At 42.9% G+C, this 21,168-nt stretch overlaps 1 protein-coding gene across 8 annotated transcripts in view; it reads left to right on the forward strand.

Annotated features, from left to right (window-relative positions):
• Positions 1 to 19,617, forward strand: part of LOC108897307 (transcription factor COE3) — a 69,917-nt gene extending 50,300 nt beyond the window's left edge. For 4 of the 8 annotated variants that reach the window (XM_018696871.2, XM_018696870.2, XM_018696872.2 and 1 more), the window contains exons 11-16: positions 9,277 to 9,365; positions 14,380 to 14,445; positions 14,679 to 14,850; positions 15,272 to 15,457; positions 15,889 to 16,056; positions 17,350 to 19,617. In XM_018696871.2, coding sequence (XP_018552387.1) covers positions 9,277 to 9,365; positions 14,380 to 14,445; positions 14,679 to 14,850; positions 15,272 to 15,457; positions 15,889 to 16,056; positions 17,350 to 17,381 — 713 coding nt within the window. In that variant the 3' untranslated portion in view covers positions 17,382 to 19,617. The remainder of the gene's footprint in view (positions 1 to 9,276; positions 9,366 to 14,379; positions 14,446 to 14,678; positions 14,851 to 15,271; positions 15,458 to 15,888; positions 16,057 to 17,349) is intronic. The other 4 variants (XM_018696877.2, XM_018696874.2, XM_018696875.2 and 1 more) reach the window with 1 other exon arrangement.
• The last annotated feature ends 1,551 nt before the right edge of the window (positions 19,618 to 21,168 follow it).

Consider the following 21,168-nt stretch of genomic DNA (forward strand, 5'->3'; position numbering starts at 1 on the left):
GAATTAGGTATCACTGATTGCATATGTACGTTAATTGCCAGGTGAAAGGATGTTAGCTACTTCTCTAAGACATTAAAAAGTGAATGGGGCTGATGCATTGAGTGCAGGAGAGTGGATCATGTATTTAAGAGTGAAAACAGCTCATTTCAACCCACAGCATTTCTCTCTGTGATACAGCGCTTGAACAAATGGCACTGCACAAGCAAATAGATTTGAAATGACCTGGAGTTACAATAGCAAATTACATGGGCTGAAAAGGGCATGTAGTGACACTGGCGCTGTCTAAAAGGCACGGAGCGTTCTGGTGTCATATTGGAGAGCAACATGTGCATATCAAAGGTCTAGTTATCAAAGCATATGGCTTCAAGCGTGACTTGAGAGCACGGCTTGAGAGGAGTGCCTTTTTAGACTTTTTTTTTCATGTTGACTCTTCTTGCACCACCACCCTAATTGTGGAGATTTAACTCGCTCAATTTAAGAAATTATCACAAATTACCAAGAGTCAACACAGAGGAGACTGCAGTCGATTCGAACAGCAGAGGGACACGTCCTCACTCGGGTTAGTACCCTGGAACAGCTCCAAAACTCACAATCCATTCTCAGAAAGAGAGCACCCTGTAGTGTACGTCAAATAATCCTGTTGGCATTGACTATTGAATGTTTAAAACACTAATGAGACAAACAGACATACTATATAAAACTTTAGTAGGCTGCAGTTTACTGACTGCTTCAAGGAGCTTATATCTCCACTTTAATTGCCACATTTTTAAAGGAATGACATGTTGGCTATTTTTGCTATTTTACAGTCTATACTTTTTACCTTCTAACAAAGCCATGTCCCTTGGAGGTTGCTAGCTTGTCCTCTGTCTAATCCATGTATTGGTTATCCATTGGTCTGGACAGGACTGGTAGAACCAACTGTCAGCAAGGTTGTAGAAAATCAAAAGGAGAAAGTCCTGGCTGTACCTGAGTCAATACTTTATTATACTTTACACTTTATTAAGCACTGCAAACAGCACATGCTGGTTTGATCAGATATTTTTTAAAGGGAAAGTCTCCATTTTCAGATTTTCAGCCTCATTTGCGGCATCTTAACCTTTTTACCACGTAGTTACAGCACTGTATGAAAGAGTAAATCATAAATAAAAACTCTGACCGTACAATTTATCCAATTTAAGCTCCTAATTGCATCAGAGCTTTTGGTTTTCTATCTTGGCCAAGTTTCCACGAGAGCTCCCCTCCAGGGGCAACGATGCAGGCCCTTGGTAATATGGTTCTGCAAGCAGTCCTAACACACTCAGCCACTATTTATCCTAATCAGTGACATCCACATAACCAGGATTGCTTAAAATGAACCCCTTCCGCGCCCCAGAAAACGCACATTTACCGGGACCCCATTTGTCATGGGTAAATTGAGGGTCAGTAAACTTCGCCTGTATCCTCCAGTGGGGATCCAGGACATGCATCATAACGTTAGGAGAGAATGATTGGCGAAGGCGAGCTGTCACACATTTGTCAGGGGGAAGGGAACATTATTTGCTAATTTCCCAAGCTGGGCACTGACAGGGTGCTTCGTCTTCAGACCTTTGGTGACCAGCATGGCTTCTCAGCTATTAGTACAAGTCAAGTGTTTTTTCTCTTCTTTTTTCTCTTATTTTCTCCTCACTGTAAAGCGACAGTAATAAGAGCCATTCGTTCGACCTCACAAGATCGCGGCACACTGGGTGAAGGATTTTGGATGGAGCAGATGCCCCATACAGTGAGCCGCTCTTGCCAGGCCTTAGTTGAGGCCAGACAGCCTTGAGGGCTGATGGATCACAAAGTTTCCTCGTCAAGGTGACGCTATCGACTCCACTGCACCAAAATCTGACAAAATGGGTATGAGGCAGTCATTCATCAACATAAGGACAAAGGGGTCATGTGTGCTTCACTCAATACTGGTGGAGATCAAGAAATGTCAGTCCGGTAAGGGATGGAAAAGGAAGATGTTGATAGTGCAGAAGTAAGGTCTCTTTTTAGATAAACTTCAACTACAATTTTTTTTATCTTTAAATCCATGTACAATTTCCGTCCGCCAACACTACACCAGCAACATTTTTGTACAGCAAATAGGAGATATAAATAGCGATATCTAGCTCTCAAATCCAAAACTGAGCTCACTTCCTTCTCTGCAAAATGTTATGTAGTTTTGGTGCCTCCTCTCCCCTCCCCCAAAAAAAGAATTAAATAAACAAACATAGACGTCTTTATCTGAGCTCATCAGATAGGGCCCTGCACTGTTCAGCCTGTGAGTCGGGCCCATCCTTACGTCTCCTCCCCACCCTGCCGTCACTTTGAAGTCCCAGACTTAGAAGCCAATCAGATGGACAGCTTCCTTTTCATTTCCTGTCCTGCTGGGTTGGGTGTGGTACTCCACTGGTTGCTGGCCAGTGACGGGGTGTGGCCTACAGCAAAGATATGCTATAATCAAAGGCATTCAAGGAGGTATGTAAACAGATCGGCTTTAGAGGAAGACTCGTAAACACACGCCAAATGCTGTATATAATTGTTGTGACTTTAAAGTCCCTAAATCTACCACACGCAGCATTTCGGATTTGAGATCAATTTAAAAAAATAAAAATTCATCCTGCAGTATGAAGTGCTACAAGGAGAAGGGATGACATAGGCATTTATAAATGTCAGCGCCACAGTCAAGTGGGTTGTAACCAGTTGGCACAACAGTTTTAGCATGTGTCAAAGCATGTTATCCACTAGCCATATCCCCATACCTGCCTGTCTCATTACAACTCTGGTATTTAGCACTAGCTCCACAGGAGTGGAGCAGACACACGTTGCCAAGTTAGATGGGCCTGGTTTGAAGGCCTTGTGAGCTTGTGTGGAGCGCGACAAGGTTCCACGGAGGAAGGTCCTTGTGTCCAATTAGAGGGCTGACGTGACACGTGCTCGCACTCCCCCACTGTCAGGCAGCTTGTCAGGTAGGCTTTGAGAAGCACACTGTGGCATTATTCCACAGCGTGTTATCAGCAAGTGACCTGTGAAATCCAGCTCCAGGAAATTGATTGAAATAAGTACTTGCAGTTGAGCATGTATTTTCCTCCCATTACATCTCTCTGTGAAATGTATTGTGGGTATCTTTTAAGAGAAAAATGAAAGTATGGGTGTGTGTTTTTGCTCCCAGTAAGGATGGTATTCATTGATTTAATTTTAATTGGACCCACTTTTTGTTCCACAGTGTTGTTAGAGGTCTGTTTTGTAATGGCTCTTAAAATGGATTGTCCTCACTAAGTCACAGCATCAGTCCTCTGCCACAGGAAAGATAGACAGAGGAAGCAGGGAGGGGGGCTCTTGATAGACGAGGATCTTTCCCCTCCTCCTCCTCCTCCTCCTCCTCCTCCTTTCTCTTCCTCCTCTTCTTGCCCCATTTTCTGTATGATCCACACCCAACGGGCTTTAAAAGAATTCCACACACCCCAGCCCACCCTTGCCTCGACCCCCCCTACTGCAGCCTTTTGATTGAAATTCATCGGCAAGTTTATTGAGAAATGAATGAGGGAGGCAGCGCGGTATTGACTTTGAGAGGAAAACACAACTCATCTTGAATGAGGGGGAAAACGCGGCCGTAATTTAGCCGTCATCGATCTGTGCCCCGTCCATGTATTGATCTTCATTTTACAATATTAATTTGCGCTTGCAATCAGCTGTGAAGGGAACCCATTTGATTTCTGTTGGCTGGTAATGTGTGAAAGTCCGCTGACGTCCTTAGAGAAGTGGCACACATACTTTAGATGTCATCTAAGAGGATTGAACAGGTGTCTTCGGCCCTTTCTAATAATACAACCGATATGAAGGGAGTCTGAAATTATGGATGTGCAATCTGTAACATTGCTCCCTTTTAACCGTGTTAATTACATTTTATCTGTTGCAGGAGCAATATCTGCTGGAGACTGTAACTGTCTAGGATTTTTTCATCTGTATTGGCTCAAAGTTCATGAAATTTCAATGAACATTGATCTGTCTCCATTGATTTATCTTAACTGCAGATCTTTGAAATTTTAATTTCCTGTTCATCTTGAGACTGCTGGAGATGGAATCACTCAGTGATAACTGGCTGCAGTGGATGGAGATGATATGGTCAGTGTTAAAACAGATGAGGTTTGCTTTGCGTGGGTTTGCTGTGAAAATTCCAATTTGGCTTGGTTTGTTTTCTTATGTTCGTGTTTTGTTTTTTTTCCCTTTAAAGATGGTCTCTACATCTGCATGTGTGTTTTCTATTCTCTCAACACTGGAACATATCTGTACTGTGCAGCAGCGGCATGACTTCTGAGTATTTTACCTTTTTTGTATGCACAGTATTCGATTTTAACTCCTCACAGTAACACTGAGAAGATATTCACTCTTTCTGTGTCTCCAGTAGAGTCTACTGAGCCTCAGCCAGTCGAGGTCATTATGTGTGTTGATGCTGTTCTGAACTGCATCCATCTAACAGACTGCAGGTGCCTAGAAGGCTTCAGTTAGACTGTTTGACAAGTCACAAATGCAATAACACTTGAATGAACTTCTGCCTGTGCTGTTTATCTGTCTCCCCCTTTCCAACTCCCACTCCACCTCTAATTTGTGTTAAGGGGAAAGAAAAAAATAACTGCTCAATGGTGTAGGAGGAGTGGAGATAAGCTCGAAGCAGTTAAGTATAATTAGCGAAAGTAATAGCTGGCAAATGGCAACAAGGCTAGGTTTTTATCTCCTGGAAAGATAGAGTTATCGTAATAAGCTGTAATGGCTGGCAGGAATGCTAGTACTCTGTGCAAGCTTCCATTCAGGCTCATAGACTTAACAAGGAACAATTTCCCTTAAATTTACTGCTTTGCTCAAACATTTCCCTATGTTTATACCCTGATACTGTAAGTCAATACATGTGCTCAATCCACTTGCATATAGACCGAGGGCACACAGTGGTGTATTGCCATGTAAGCACTTCTGGCTGCCAACGTCGGCCATGTTACACTGTTCCTGTAGAGCGGTTACTCATGTCCTATTTCTAGAGAACATGGAGAAGGAGCAGCAGACCACACTCAGATGCCATGTACACACCATCCACTCTACATTTTAAGTAAAGTGGCTGGACTGAGGCAGCTAAAGGGGAGGGGTGGGGGGCAGCTCTCAGAGAAAATGTGTTAGTGGCATGAAAAGGACAGGCAGATTAAGGCGTCAGATCAAAATAAGATTGGGAAGTGCACATTCCAGGCTGAGGAATTCCACTGAAGCCCTGCCACGAATGCTGGTGCGCATGCGCGATATTTAAAATTGGAAATGATATGGTCACAGCTGCGCACAGAGTCATGCATTCCATTTCTTCATATTCTGAAACACGATCATTCGCTCTCCAGAGTGAGAAAATTACTGAAATATTCATTTAAAAAATTTTTTCTTCCATACCTTTGTGAAAAAGCAGCAGACTCTTCAGCGGGTCTGTTCTTTTGTCACTTATCATATTAATTTTACTCATATGTGGAAATAATCTTTCGCTGTTAAATTTGAAACATATTTGCCGTCACTTTGTTGTTTCATTTCTTTTGTTAAATTCCAATCATCTCTGAAATTAAACCATGGAAACGAATCTATGAACAATTATTTCTCTGTAAATGTAACACAAGCTGGGAGAAAAGATATAAGCGATGTAATTGAACAAAACATGTAACCTGTCTAAATCTGAGCAGAAGATGAGAGAAAATGAAAATTCTATTAGTCCATAATGCCCCCCCCTTCCCACCCTCCTTCCCATGTGCTCTTCATCTCTCCTGCAAAGTATTCAAATGCAAGCCCTGCCTTACCTCCCTGTGTCTCTTTTTCTCTAATTATCCATGAGGTCAGTAAGCAAAATGGGGAAGAAGCCAGGAGATCAATACAAATTATCCCTGAGCAAACCAGTGCTGACAGTTTGAATTGCAGCATATGTTTACCCAAAATCAGGCAATTTATCTTAATATCAGGCGAGTAATGCAGCAGGGGTGAGAGGTCACACAATCTCTCCACCTCATAATTACCCGCCTCTAAAACAGGAAAGTGGTATTGATTGGCCGCGGGCCGGGAAGCGGGCGTGACTGGAACGTGCCAGCGACCCCCCCACCCCCATCATACCTCCTCCCAGTCCCCCCTCCTCGCTACCACCACTACCACCTTCCTCGGTCCCTCCTCCCCTCGGCTAGACTCCCCACCCAGTGCAGGATTTATGGGATGTGTGTGGAGGGTTTCATGTTTCCTTGCAGCGACTGAGAACCCTTACAGGAGGGGTAATGGAAGAGGGTGGGGGATATGCTCCTTCCACACCCTCAGACCGCCACCCCCCACCCCCCACCTCTTTTCACCATATTGCGTTGGAAGGACGAGGAGGGCCAAACTAATTTTGGTGTGCACGGAGTCATGCAAGGGCATTGCCAGAGCCAGATTTGCCTATCTTTAGAGGAGAGTAAAGTTTACGACAGAGTGTGAAGTTGGAACATAATGACGTGTCAAGGATTAAAATAAGACACGGGGTTAGGAGGTGGGAGTAAAAATGGTGGTGGTGGGGGATGAGAAAGGCCGCTGTCACTGTGTGTGGTGTAAGAAAAAGTAAGAGGAGTAGTCGCAATGATTCTTGGAAAAGCTCAGCAGATGAAAGAAAATCTTTGCTCGTAAGAAAAAATGTGTGGAGCAATGCGATGAATACACACATAACGCATTTATTGTCCAGACTGAATATAAGTGCTCAGTATATATCATCAGCAGCTCTTGCAGGATTATTGACATTGTCTGTGTCTGTCTGCACCAGTGTACATGCTATGACTACAAAACTGTCAACTCATCAACTGACAGCACCGTTTAGCGCTAATGCAAGTCTCCATCAGCTGTCAAAAGCATTTGCATGAAATCAATAGCAGATGGCGGTCTGTGTCACCAATTTCATTACGCCGGGGTTGTTACAAAGATCATCTCCATGATAGATGAGATGGCGACATGTCGACATGTGGAGATCATGCCTGACGCTTGGGCTGCGACTGCAGAACACTGAGCTGCTTTAAACCCAGACTGATAGATAAACCGGAGTGTAAAGAACATTTTTGTTTCGTCTGACATATTTAATTCCACATATGTAAGCGTTTAGTACTGAATATAAACTTAAAAAAAATGCTGATAAAATTCAGTTTAAACTGCTCTTTAAGGCTACGGGATACCCTACCCTCCACATCACATTCATCATAATTCTTAGAGCTGCATTTACAGTAGGGCGTCATTATCATTGGAAAGGCACATCAAACAGAGCACCTCTCCCAACCTAGGTCTCGTCCTGTACTGTACGTCTCTCCGGCTGTGTTCCCAGCATGCCTGGCGGGTTGTGTAGGCCCCAGCTGAGGCAGAGGACAGGAGAGCGTGATGTATCACCCTGAGAGAGCCCACTGACAGCCTCTGATGATGGATGGCCTGATTATGGAGTGCTTTTTACACATACACAATTTACATCACACTGAGCAGCGGGGTCTGGCAGGGCTGACATGCACATACACTCTCTCAGCCGGGTACGTGCACACGCACACACACACACACACACACACACACACCAATATGCGTGCTCCTGTGTGTACTTATGTACACATGTATGAGACTGCCACAGTGCATAGATAAGAAAGGGGGTGGAAATAACAAAAGAAAGGGGGCAAATTCCTCGCTACAGCCTTGTCATGTACGATCAATACGGCAGATCAATCCTTTATTAAGGAGAAGATGGCGTTCCCCCACATTCCGAAGCAGACCTTTGTCGTTTCAGGACACATGATGACATGTCAAATCAGATTTCCAGCAGTGTATGTTGTTGTGGCGCGGGGGTTTATTCAGGTGTGCCGGGGCAACAGGGCTGAACACTGTATTTGCAACCTAGATCCTTGCTATCGATTAGCACCCTGTATTGTCCATGCTTGAACACATAATTGCTCCATTTGATCACGGTCGAGCTGGCAATTACTGTATTCAGGTTTTGGCAGAAATGGTGCATGTGTTCAATTGTACGTGTGTGTGTGAATACATGACTACTGTATGCGTGAGTAGGTACAGTATGTGTGTGCGTCTGCAGGTTGTGTGTGAGCGTGCTCGCATGTGTATTTAGATGAGGGGGGAACAAAAGAGAGAGTGAGAAACATAAATGTTCATTTTCCTGCCGTGACTGCCTGGCTTGTGCTTCAGTGGCCCTGCCTGCCTGCCTGTGTGTGTGTGTGTGTGTATGTGTGGGGGGGCGTTCGCTTGCTTTCACATTCTCTGGTGTTCAGCAGGTTCAGCGAGCTGTGCGGTGTTAATGCTGAAATTACATGCTGAGTAATGAGTGATGGGCCAAATTACAGGCTGAACAATGAATAGAGGCAGGCAGCTCTTATTAGTCTCCATAGAAAGCCATTGATTTATGAAGCGCCTTGCTCGGCGGAGTTACTCTCCTGAAAATGATATCTACATTGAGAAGTGATGTTCTCTATTAAGTCGTTCCTTCCCCCTTTACACTGCTCTCCTCCTTTCCTCCCCTCCTCCCCACCTTCTCTCCTCTGCCCTCCCTCCCTCGCCTTGTCCTGCCTATGAGTGTACACATGATTGTTTAGAATCAGGCGGAGCTGTAAGGAAGCCTTCAATTACCCATTAGGACTGTCAGACATAAAACGCCCTGCTCTCACCAAAGTCTGGGTTATGATTCATTTACTTTGTGCCTCTGATTCATCGCCCAATATGCCTCATGCCCCAGATTACTATTTGAGGGGTGGGAGAGATTAATGGTTGCAAGGGATCTGCTGCCGTATTTCACGGGCCCAGTGTTGCAGTACAGTTGGTGCAGAAGGGTGAAAATGACAGCAACCTACACTAGATCAATGTGTGGACAGCCTTTCACAGATTATTAAAGCTCTGTTAGATTAAAAGACCCCTGCTATGTAGTTTGCTGTAGTCAATATTCTCAAGCAGATAAAAAGGGGGAGGGTCCCTCTGAAGGATTCTCAGACTGATGTAGGGCATCATGGCTGCTAATGGAATAACACTCGGTGACACAAGTGTCAGAGGAACCCGTGTCATTTTCCATCGCTCGCCCCCTGGAGCCGCTGATGTTTCATAAAACATCGTCTCACCCCTGAGGTTTCTTTGAAATTAGGCATTCTGAAATGACTTTTGTACTGTAAACTCTAACAGATTTCTCAATTAGTTTCTTCCTGTCTCTGGCAAAATTAGCCCTGAAATGGTTCTAATTTTCAATCTTCCTCTCTTTTCTTTCAGCTCTGAATGAGCCAACCATCGACTATGGTTTCCAGAGGCTGCAGAAGGTCATCCCCAGACACCCTGGCGATCCTGAGAGGTTACCAAAGGTAGGTATAGTGTCTCTGCAGCGCAGAAAAAACACCAAACAGCAAAGAGACTGAGTTGTCTGGGTTATAAAGCCTTAATGCTCTGAATGTGACAAATAAACAAAACAACATTACCAACAACGCAGAGGCACCGTGACCCCAAACCGTAACAGCTTTTGCTTCACATATGTGGCTTACCCACTAACCAGCATGGTAATGGTATTGGTTTTGTGTGTGGAGAGAGGCGTAAACTCTCTGTGTGGTAAAATAGCTCAATCAGGCGTTTTCCTCTCCAGTAGTCTGTGGAGATGGTAATCTGGTCAGAAACGACGTCTGCACCCTCATTACCCCACTCATGTTTTCCTTTCATTTTCTGCAGCTCGATTTGGTTTAATCTTTTGTTTACAGAACCCTGTGCCGTAAACCCCCTAGTCTTACTGCAGCTAATAGACAAAGACTGCATGTTATTATGCTTTGGCTTTCTTATTGTTTTCTTTTGAACCTGGGTGAAGGAGTTGAAAGCCTCATCAGTTTTAGACACACTGGTGTGGCACACAAATAGGCTGCCATATTGAAAGACTTGAGCATGAAAACTAAGGTGCACAGGTTCTTTTTTTAATGTCCCTCCCCTGCAGAAACTCTTTGATTCTTTTATTCTTTTCATTCCCTTTGATTCTCTTACTCTTTCCGTTTCCTATTGATAAAATCTATCTGTGTGTTTTCACTAATTGCTACCCTGCCAGTAACCATTTCAGTGACTGACGTTCCAGATGTGTCAAGTGTAATAATATGACTGATTAGTACATTCAAAACCCCTCGGCATGTAGTAAAGTGGTGGCCACCTCAGAGTTTTAATAATACTGTAAAACCTTTAAAGACCTTATCTATTAAATCCCAGCATGCAACACAGCAATATCATTAACGTCCAACGGACAATTTAATAAAGAACAGACTGTGTGGTAGCTATAGACGTTTGACCAAGGCAATGTGGAGAAATGGAACATCACAGCTAGTCCCTGGTTCAGTATATGAAGTGTTTCAATTAGACTCAGTCCCTGTGGAGACAGGAAACAACACCCAGACATGAAATGTTACTCTAATTTCAACTGTAAACGCAGACCAAAAGGTAAAGTACACGTACCTTTAATATCCACATGGCTCTCTCAATCTATACAGGCACCACTGGTCAGTCTAGTTACACTGTTCCTTTGTTATAAAGTCACATTGTCTTTGCAAAATCCACATCTTTTCAACAAAAAGAGCAGCGGTGTTAAACACAGCTTTATTACAAAGAAACCTTGCTTCTTTCCTTGGATACGAAGTGTTGTTGGCTGTGAGACAGATTTTGACACTGAACCCAAGATTAGTTTCCTGGGTGTGCGTATACTTAATATAGCACGGTCTCCCAGCCTTTGCATGAAACAATCACAGAGTGAGATGAAACCCTGCACTTCCAATAAACAACATAAATATTTGATTTGCTCTCTAATGGACCCAAATATGGGGTTCAGGGGGCATGTAAATGATCCCACCAAGTGATTCGTCATTGTTAAGCTTGCCATCTGAGGGTCAGCTCTCGGGGTCAAAAGCACATTCCCAATAAAACAGCCCGCGGCGTGCTGAGGCTGGCATGTACATTTGGAATGAGAACAGAAACAGCATATAGAGAACAGCCATTACAGGGTGCAGGTGAGGTAGGGAGACTCTATAAAAAGAAGATAAAGCTGGAGGACGCGCGGTGTGCATTAGCAGAAAGGCAAATCGACACCAAGCCCACTCACCGCCTCTACCTCCCCCTCCCCCCCCCCCCTCCCATGACTTCACCCTCCAGTTGATAATATTACTGCGCTATTGATTTCCACCAGCCTTCTCCCTGGGACCAGTAAGACACGTGGTAATTGTAAGGAGACAGAAAGCCAATATGGGAGTGCTCATGGATAGCAAGGGATGCACGCTAATATTGTTGCTACACAGAGAAAAAAAGGGGGAAGCTGCCTCTGATTGAAGTTTACCTCGTAATTCTAAGACAACATCGTAGATGACAGTCTGACCCTGTGGGAGGAGTGGAGATATAAAAATTCAATGCAAAGTCCAGGGTGAATATGAAAGTAATAAGTGTGAGCAGTCAAGTGATGAGAAAGGAGATTGGTTTGCGGGCATCGCGTTAAGTGAAGAGAGACTTTGGAATTCACCCTCCTTTTTAAGATCTTGTTATAAAACAATTTTCTATTCATAATATAAAAAAGACAATTTATAATACCATTTTGTGCCCTCTGGCAGTAATGGACAAATAGACTGGATATCACATTATATCACACTCAATTTCTCTCTTCTGTAACAAATTAGATTCATTATGAAATTAAAAGTGGAAACTCAATATTGTTTTATTATTAAGCTGATTGCTTTGGATTCTTTTCTTTCCTCCCAAAATGAGCATAAGCCCATTCTTTTCCAATTCTTTGTGTAATCCACAAGGAGAAAATATTACAAATGTGTTCATGTCAAGCAATTACCCATGTATTTAAATGAATCTCTCTTCCTGTGCTCTTTGAAGTACCTTCATCTAATGGCCCTATGCTTCTAAATGCATTCATTACCTCAGGCTAGAGCTAACAGAGTAATTGCCTTACAGTTTTATAATGGCATTAGCACTCCAAGCTACATAACCTAGGCCCTCTTTTATTAACTGTGATAATATAAATACAACATCCATGTTAATCTAGTGCTTGAAGAATCACATTCGGGCTGTTATAGACCACATTGTCTTATTGTTAGATATTTTTTATAACACATCATTTGTTATGGCTTCCACTTATTTTTTTTTTTCACTGCAATAACGTAAAACAGATTCTAAATCTTAGGTGATCTGTCATCTGAGCAGCCCCATTTAAACAGTTGTTGAACACGAGACCTTTATGCAAAGCAAGGCAAACAATAGCAGAAATCTGTCACGCATTTGTCACAGAACAACAGAAATCATTTGAGGCCTTTAATTGTTTCAATTTAACATGGTGTGTTCTGATATGTCTCCATGACAAGAAAGCCAATTACACTTATGCTGGAGTAGTATTGAGATTTACATGGAAATGCCCTCAGAACACTATTCCGTGTTAATCGTATTCACAGCATGAGCTGATACGCATGAAAGCGTCTCGTCAGAAGAAAACAAACTTCTTCCTTGATTGGGTGCAGCACTTCTCATCATCCTCGGATATGACTAGGTTGCCACTTAAGCATAGCCTTGCGAGTCAGCTTGGTTAGTTAAGACACCACGCGGTAAACGACAGATTAAGGATGAGAGGCAATATCGTTTTCTCTCCTCCTTTTTCCAAGCTGTCCTTATGTCACTGCTGCAAAGTACCATATGGACAAGGAGGGAGAGGACGTTTTAAAGAGAATGAAACATGGCTTGCGAACGCGACAGTCTTAATTGCTTTAATTGTTGTTTAAAATTGAGAGCCATGTAGGAGATCTTGAAATATGATAGAATAGATTATTGGTAATTATTAACTGCAGACAAAAAGAAAGAAAACCACTTTATCTCACTCAGCAAGAGAGAGAGAAATCTGTTCTGCCTGATGAGAACACATCAAGACAGCTGGTCCTCTCATTTAGTCTACCTGCCTCACGACAACCATAATTCTTTATTTGTATGCAAACTAGATGCATGCAACGTTGAGCATACACACCAATTTCAGAGGTAAATGCCCATTCTAAGAGCCACCCATCCGGTAACGTGGGGTGGATTAAGCGATATGTTTCTATAAGAGAGCATGGCATACGCTGGAAGTGGCTTCTACAGTGATTCATCTTGATAAATCAAGGGCTGTGGTAGATATGCTCCTCAGGATGAAAGGGCCCATACACACACTCCGTACACACTACGTACGCTGTGCCTTGGAAATGCAGGCCAAGTCTTGGAGGCCGCTGTTTGAAGGCGCGAAGGCTGTGTTTACATTCATTTACGGCAGCTGCCGTCTTAATCCCACACTGCTATTGCCAAGTGATGGAACACTTCAGACAAATTACCGAGGCCCGCAAAAGAAAACATAGCGAATGTGGGAAGAAAACAAGCGCCATCTGAGATGTTTCTGGTGACAGATTTGCATTGCTTTTAACCAGGGTTCTAACAGCACAGTCGACAAATCTCTGCTCTACAGCAGGTGACAACAAGCAAGCATTTTAAAAACACACGCAACAGCCATGTCTGCAACTTGCCTTTGTCAGATTAAATGCACTCTAAAAGGAGGAGAGGGTTTTCATAGAGCATATTGCCTTCTGTATTATAGAAAACAAAGAGAGCAGTCTGGTTGCTTGAGAGGGATTTAATTGTAAGTGCTGAATTCAAAGAGCAGATAAAGACACAGAAACGGGCCAAACCCCACCTAGCTGAAAGCCCGAAACAGAGTGGGGGGAACGGAATCTGGGGCCAACTCATTTTCAGTGTTAAGAGCCAAAGCAACACAGCTAATCCGCATTGTCAAGCGGGGGCAAGCATGCAGACATGGATAAGACCACATCCTGAGCATCCGTGTCCCCAAGGCACAAGCACCCAGCTCTTGCTGGATGGGAAGTCATTTGTGAAGTCCTTTGCAACAGCCAGTCAAAGAGGTTAATTGAAAAATTCCTTAATGTCATTACAACAGAACTAGATTAACCCAGAGCTAATTCACTTTATTGTTCTGAAGAGAGGGGGACTCGGCGCTGAACTCCGGAGCAAACGTGAAGCCCAGAATCAGGGGTGAGGTGTTGTTTTTAAAGGACTATGCCAGTTTAATTAAGATAGGGAACATTATTCACTGCTCTGCATGGTTGGAAGGAGCAAAGTGGTAGTGCTGTATAAACGCAGCACCGGTGCCTCTTAAATCAGGGTGGCTTTTATTTCGGCGGTTGAATATGTAAACATTTCTAAAGCTCTCCTCGACCCTGCTGTGTAATGTTGTTTTTGATTTTGTTCGTTGCTGCACGAACAACTGGGGTCTGGAAAATAATCTGTTTGGGTCTTAACGTTTACTCTTCCTGTTTTCCTCATCAGGAGGTGTTACTGAAGCGGGCGGCCGATCTCGTTGAAGCCCTGTATGGAATGCCCCACAACAATCAGGTCTGTATCCACAGAGCAGCTCCAGTGTTGCTTTTTACCTCAGCTGAATAAGAAACCATTGAAAATTTACTGATAGTATCACCAAAGGGTATTTTCACCACTATATCTGGAACAATGTAGGCTACATGCGTTGTGAGTTAACCATATAGCCATGAACCATGCATCAAAGCGAAAGCACAGCTATAAAAAAAAACCATAAATAACAAAACCTCTGCCTTCTCTTTGCTTCTCAGGAGATCATTCTGAAGAGGGCAGCTGACATCGCCGAGGCCCTGTACAGCGTTCCCCGCAACCACAACCAGATCCCCTCTCTCGCTAACACAGCCTCCCACGGCATGATGGGAGTCAACTCCTTCAGCAGCCAGCTAGCAGTCAATGTCTCTGAGTCACAAGGGAATGACCAAGGTATGTGATTTAGGGGTATGGCTCCATAACTCAGTGGTTCTCAAAAGTGGGGTCCAGGGACCTGCGGGGGTCCTTCAGGGGATTCAAGTGGGGTTTGCAGCAAAATATAAAATAGTTAAATTTCACTTTTTTTCTCACTCATTAAATGAGAAAAATGGATAGGAATTCTCTTTTTGAACACCGGGTTCACCGGCCCTATCCTCACAGACAATATAGGGGAGTTAAAGGGTCCAATTAAGTGCCAAATTCTTTTCTTATTAAACTGTCATCTGCAGTATGTGCTGATATAAAAATGTTTGACTGCAGCAGTAAATTTCTATTATCATTTACTATAATCGGTGAACATTTCCCTGGTAAATACGGTACAGAAGGAAAAGGAATGACTGAGTTTCTCTCTCCATCTCCCACCCGTGTTATTCAGTGGGCTACAGCCGGAACACCAGCAGCGTGTCCCCCCGGGGCTACATCTCCAGCAGCACCCCGCAGCAGTCGAGCTACAACACCGTCAGCAACAGCATGAATGGCTACGGCAATGCCGGTATGAACCTGGGAGTGCCAAGCTCCCCTGGGTTCCTCAACGGATCCTCTGCCAACTCCCCATATGGAAGTGAGTAGCTTGCCACTATCGCACGCTGTAGTAGCACTAAGCTGCTGCTGATTTAATTCCAGCTCCCACATTCGTTTTCACTTCTATGAATCACTTCTGACAGGGTTATAACATTATTGATGGTGATAATATATTACTATTCATTCAGGGAGGCTTGTTTAGTTTTAGTACTTCGGAGAACACATGTGTAGCTCAGAATAGAAGAAATATTCGGGTTTTTTTTATGTGTATTTCGCCATATGCCACCTGTATTTGTTCAACCGGACAAGATGTTGATGGTAGGGGCCTGTGAGTACTGATCGTGTATCCCCCCTGGCAGAAATACTATCCCCAGCCTTACCTTAACTGCCCTCTCCCTCTCGAGCACTACTCACAGCACGTTCTCACTCTCACCCTCCCTCCTTCCTTTTCCCTCCCTATCGTCTCCGCAGTTAAACAAAAGAGCGCCTTCGCCCCTGTGGTCCGACCCCAGGCCTCCCCACCCCCCTCCTGCACCAGCGCCAACGGCAACGGACTGCAAGGTGAGCCCCCCTCACCCCCTCATCCCTTCCCTACGGACTACTGGTCAGATACCGCTGCTCAGGCCTCTGTCCGGTTTGGTGAGGGATTAATCATTACAAATATATGCATTTTGACAGGCCAATTTACACCTTTCAGTTCACACTAACACACACACACACACACAAACACAGGCACACAGAGCATGTCTTTACACACACACACACACAAGTATAGGACAAGCGTCACCTCACGTCTGTGCAAACATACATGCAAACGTACATCCTTGTTGCCCTTTCATACAAATGATCTCCTCTGATGTCGCAGGAAAAGACCTTCCCCGAATTGTTTTAGTAATTATGTTTATTAGGTTTTGTGCATGTGTCATGACCAACATGATTGCTTTGAAAACAAGCTTAGCCGTAGTGTGTGCCCCAAGATTAATAACATTGGGCTTAATGAAGTGGGAAATTAAAGTTCATCTTGCTACACGTTCATACTTATTAATACATGTTGTGCAGAAATTAATGAGCAATGCCTTGCCATCATCTGCGCTGGCAAACTTAAAAGCATTTCAACCATGACTCTACAAATATACTCAGAGCAATATAATAATATATCATCCCAGCACTTCACTAGTTGCCTAATTGTTAAAACGTGTGAAAATACTGAATATATAAACTCTCAGGGTGAGGTACAGTTGCTAATGATATCCTAAGCAGATGGTCCTGGTAAAATAACGGAAGCTACCTTTGATCTTGCCTAATCTCTCTTGGATAATGACGCAGAGGCACGACTTGGGGAATGTGGAAATGTAGGACTAATGCGCTGTACAGTGCTGGGAGAGGAGGAGGATAAAGAGACGAGGGGAGGAAAGGAAGCGATAGAGGGGAATCTGAGGGGAGTCTGAGGAGTGTCTAGTACTGTAGCATTGTGGCATTGTGGGAAGTGACCGTGTTGTTGCTCTGCCGTCACCACGGCCGCATCTCCTGGGAGTCTGGGCCACTGTTTGCCATTACCCCAACGCCAGGAGAAATATCACACATAGCAAGACTGGCGTGCTGGGGGCTGAAATGTCAGAGCAGGAGGGAGGTTTTCAAACTCTCCCTGTTAGGGAGGACGTGCAGCAGCAGGCTGGCGGACACGGCAAACACTCACAGGCACATACGCAAACAGGCACATTAAGGCATACATTCATGCACTTGTGCACTGTCAGATGGCTGGACTCACACACGCAGACACACACACACACACACACATTCATATGCACCAGCACACACATGCATGCATGCACATTTTACAACATTTCAGTAATTTTTCATATTTATATCCACACCTGTTTTAGCTCAATAAATTAATATCCTTTCTCTCTGCTGTCTCTTTTTTTCCCTCAGCCATGTCCGGCCTGGTTGTCCCACCAATGTAAATGCACTTTCATCATCTCAAGCACCAGTCTACACACTACCACTTCAGAGGACACCACCCCCTGCCCCTCTTCAGCACACCGCAAAACAAAACGCTGGTGTAATGTATAGTCAACCGCTTGTTGTTTTTAAAGATGAAGAAAAAAAAAGAAAAGAAAGAAATGATTTTTTTTTCTTTTAAATGACTTAACAACCTACAGGAAAAAAAGGATTTCACAAGGAACAATAATTTTTTTTTCTGTGGGATTTTTTTTGTTCATTTTTTTTCTCCGTCCCTCCCCATTTTAACACCCTTGAAGAGGACACAGGATGATGTAGGGTTTATTTTGTATACCTGTCGGGTTGCGCTTCGGCCTCGGACATGTTCAAATCAACCACACACGCTCAATACTGGAAGGGACTCTGTGGACTCACCATCTGGTTGTAAAGTAAAAACACTGATGTACAGTACACATTTGCCAATGAACTTGTTTGCCTCAGAAATTGTTTTTTCTGTTTCAACTCTCTTTTAATAGATTCACAACAGTTGTGTGTCTTTATAATGTGACTTTTTGTATTTTTATGTGTGAGAAAAATACACAGGGGCCAAGACAGTTTGAATTTCAACTGGAAAATATATGATATATATAATGTAGAAAATTGATCATAAAAGTACAACAAATACAAGTAAAAAGGGGTGGGGCTGGGTGGGTATGGTTGTATCATGTTTCATTCCTGCATTTTAACTTAAATTTTGTAATTTATTGTAGCTAGAAATCATCTTCAAAAGTTAAAAAAAAAAAATCCTCTTTGATTCAACAAGCACACTGACGTGTACAAAACACTGCTCTGTTGATGAATATGATGTACTTCCATGTCTAGAGCTTCCTTTTAAGCAAGTGTGTTTTGCCATGTTTTTCAACTTTTTTGCTAGCACTGTATATTAATGCATTCCTAGGCTACTGTGAAGTCTGTTTCTTGTTGATGAGGAGCAGTCTCCCCCTTCTAGCTCCAACTCCCTTATGTGTTTTATATGTGGTTAAAAATTGTAGACTATTGTGATATTGCCAAACTTGTGCTAAATATTTATACATCTGTCTTTTTCATGTTCTTTTAGATCGACCAAAAAAAAAAAAAAAAAAACCATTTAAAAACAAAATTAAAATCCAGTATAGTAGTTCATTGTCATATTTCTGTTCAAATACACACTTGCGCTCACTGAGGGAAATTTTGTAACATATCAACTATAAATAATGTATTTATCTCTGAAATTTTGTATATTGCTTTTCATTATGTATGTATTAATCGTCATGCCCTTAATATAGTGATGCAGCACAGATAATTCAGCCAAGAACTGTTGCCTTCATTTGTTTTCTTTTTGTATTTGCTGAAATGCAATGTGCATATATTTCATGTGTATCCTCAAAAATTTGTGTTACTCCGTCAAGACTCTCTGTCCATTTTTTAAAGGGGAAGTCAAACTTCATTGTTTATTTTTATATTGATTTTAAATTATCTATACAGACCATTTTGGAGAAAACTTTGTTGGTTGTATTGTCAAATAAATTGTTTGTGACCCATATGATAGTTGTTAAGATCCAATAGAGACTAATGTGCATGAGGGACAACCTTGGAGATAAAAAAAACACTCCATTTGTGGTTGTATTTTTTTCTGTTTTGTAGAATGTATAGAAGTCATTTTTACTCACCACTTATGACTCTGCCACATAGCTTACATGTGTTTACAGGGAAGAAAATTTAAAAATGTCAACATTTGGAATGGAAACAGAAATGAATAAGTGATGTTTTATTAAAATTTTCAGTAAAAACACAATAGCTCCTCAACTGTGGACTTCTTCAGTTTTAAGTACAGTTTGGCTGGCAGACAAACTGACAATCAGGACAGAGGAAAAGACAGTAGAAAGTTCTGAGGACAAACCTGTGATTCGTCTGTAAGTTGTAGTGTTTAGACTTTGCCATAGAGATAATTGTTTGAAACCTGTGGAAAAGTGTAACATCCATAAAAGATGAAAACTGCTCTTTACTCACGTTATTTCAGCAAAGCACTCTGGCATTGTTACATATTCCTACTGGTCTTTGTATCAGCATATCCTGCATCTGTGGTGCTTCAAAGGTTCATTGTAGTCATTCATAAACAGTGCAAGCTTTTTTATTCAAAGCACCCCAAATGGGGCTCATTCAAATCCCTCATTTCATTGCATTAAGCCACCTAGTTAATAAAGAATCAATACATTGAAAGAGCAAGGTTATCCTTTGTCTATAAAGGCTGGTATCGTTTTGAACCTCTTATAGTTGGAGCGCTGAAAGGGGGGCCACTGTGAAATCTATACTCATCAAGTGGGTCAAACAGAAGGATAGAAGTGTTTGAGGGAAGAACAGTGGTTATCCTTAAAAACAACTGAGCATCTTATCTGGCATCCTGAGTGGTCACGGAGAGCAGGTCACAAAATGTCAATTTCTCATCAAGGAAACATTGTCCGAGGCCACCTCTGCCTTTAATGCACAATTAAAACCACGGACAACCTGAGTGGCAATCAGCATATCACAGCTTATTATGTCAACCAGCATGCACAGATCTCGCGGCACGGGAGATAGCCCAGGAAGCTGCTGATAGCGCAAAGGACAGATACACTCAAAAGAGCGATTTAATTTTCAGCTGCGATCGCCTTGTGCTTCAAATCATTCCCTCGATAATCCAATGTGTCTGATAACAATAGCCACACATCTGCTTCCTGACACTGCATTATCTGTTTCAGATACACATACACAGGTTTGGGTCTATCATCTTCTTTACTGCTCTTTCTCTCTCTCTCTGTCTCTCTCTCTCTCTCTCTGTTATTCAATGAAAAAATCTGGCACAAACTGTGTGTTTATTTAGCCTTAACTGCAATATAAAGGGAACCAAGGAAACTGTCTCTCATCGCAGAAGCGACAACCAACAGAACAAAAACAGACACTTGGGGAAAAAAAGACTAATTCTGAGGGTGAAAGTACAATCAAAAAAACGACAACTTTGCTCAGTTGTTGCCAGTTTTACGAGCGCCGGAGCCTGGCAGACAGGCTCGAGGTACAGTATATTGTCTCAGCAAGTTTCCCTGTACCAAACGACCAGCCACTAGCCCTGCCACACCACTCAATCATCGTGAGAGCCTCTTTATTGGAGAACTCTAATGGCCACCCTCCACCATGATCTTAATGTGTGCATTAAATATTTATAAATCCTGGGTCAATAATGCCCCATAACCAGAGCCTGACAGACCCCCACCATACCATGTGGCTGCCTCCCTCTCAAACACAGGCAAAAAGGTCAAGGGGTCATGCAATCAAAAGAGAGCGAGGCTTGCCACATCCATATGTTGCCACTCTTATCAAGACTTTCCTCAGTACTGGTTATCTGTCAAAGGAAAGAAATATTGAAAGCAATATCGATCTTAACTAGCCTTGTGTTGCCGAGGGCCACGCTTCAAACATCTGCTCGTGCATTGTTATATTTCAAAAAACCTCCTCTCAATAATATAAGCCTGAGTGGTAATATTGAACATCTCTGTCTGACGCAGGCTGCCTGAGCATGACTAATATCCACATTATTAACAAGCATCACCGGAGATTTTTAAAAGTTGATACACATGTAGTAAATATTTCTTCATTAGCGCCGGGTTAATTGCGCAGCCTGGCATCTACATGGGTGACTCGGTAGCTTTTACGTGACCATATCCAGGCTGCTGCTCCTTGTGCTGTTCAGGTGAAAGATTGTGCTCCGGTGATAGCGCGCACAAAAGAGCGGCCGGA

The sequence above is a fragment of the Lates calcarifer genome, linkage group LG16_LG22 (genome assembly GCF_001640805.2).
Source record: "Lates calcarifer isolate ASB-BC8 linkage group LG16_LG22, TLL_Latcal_v3, whole genome shotgun sequence".
NCBI lineage: Eukaryota > Metazoa > Chordata > Actinopteri > Centropomidae > Lates > Lates calcarifer.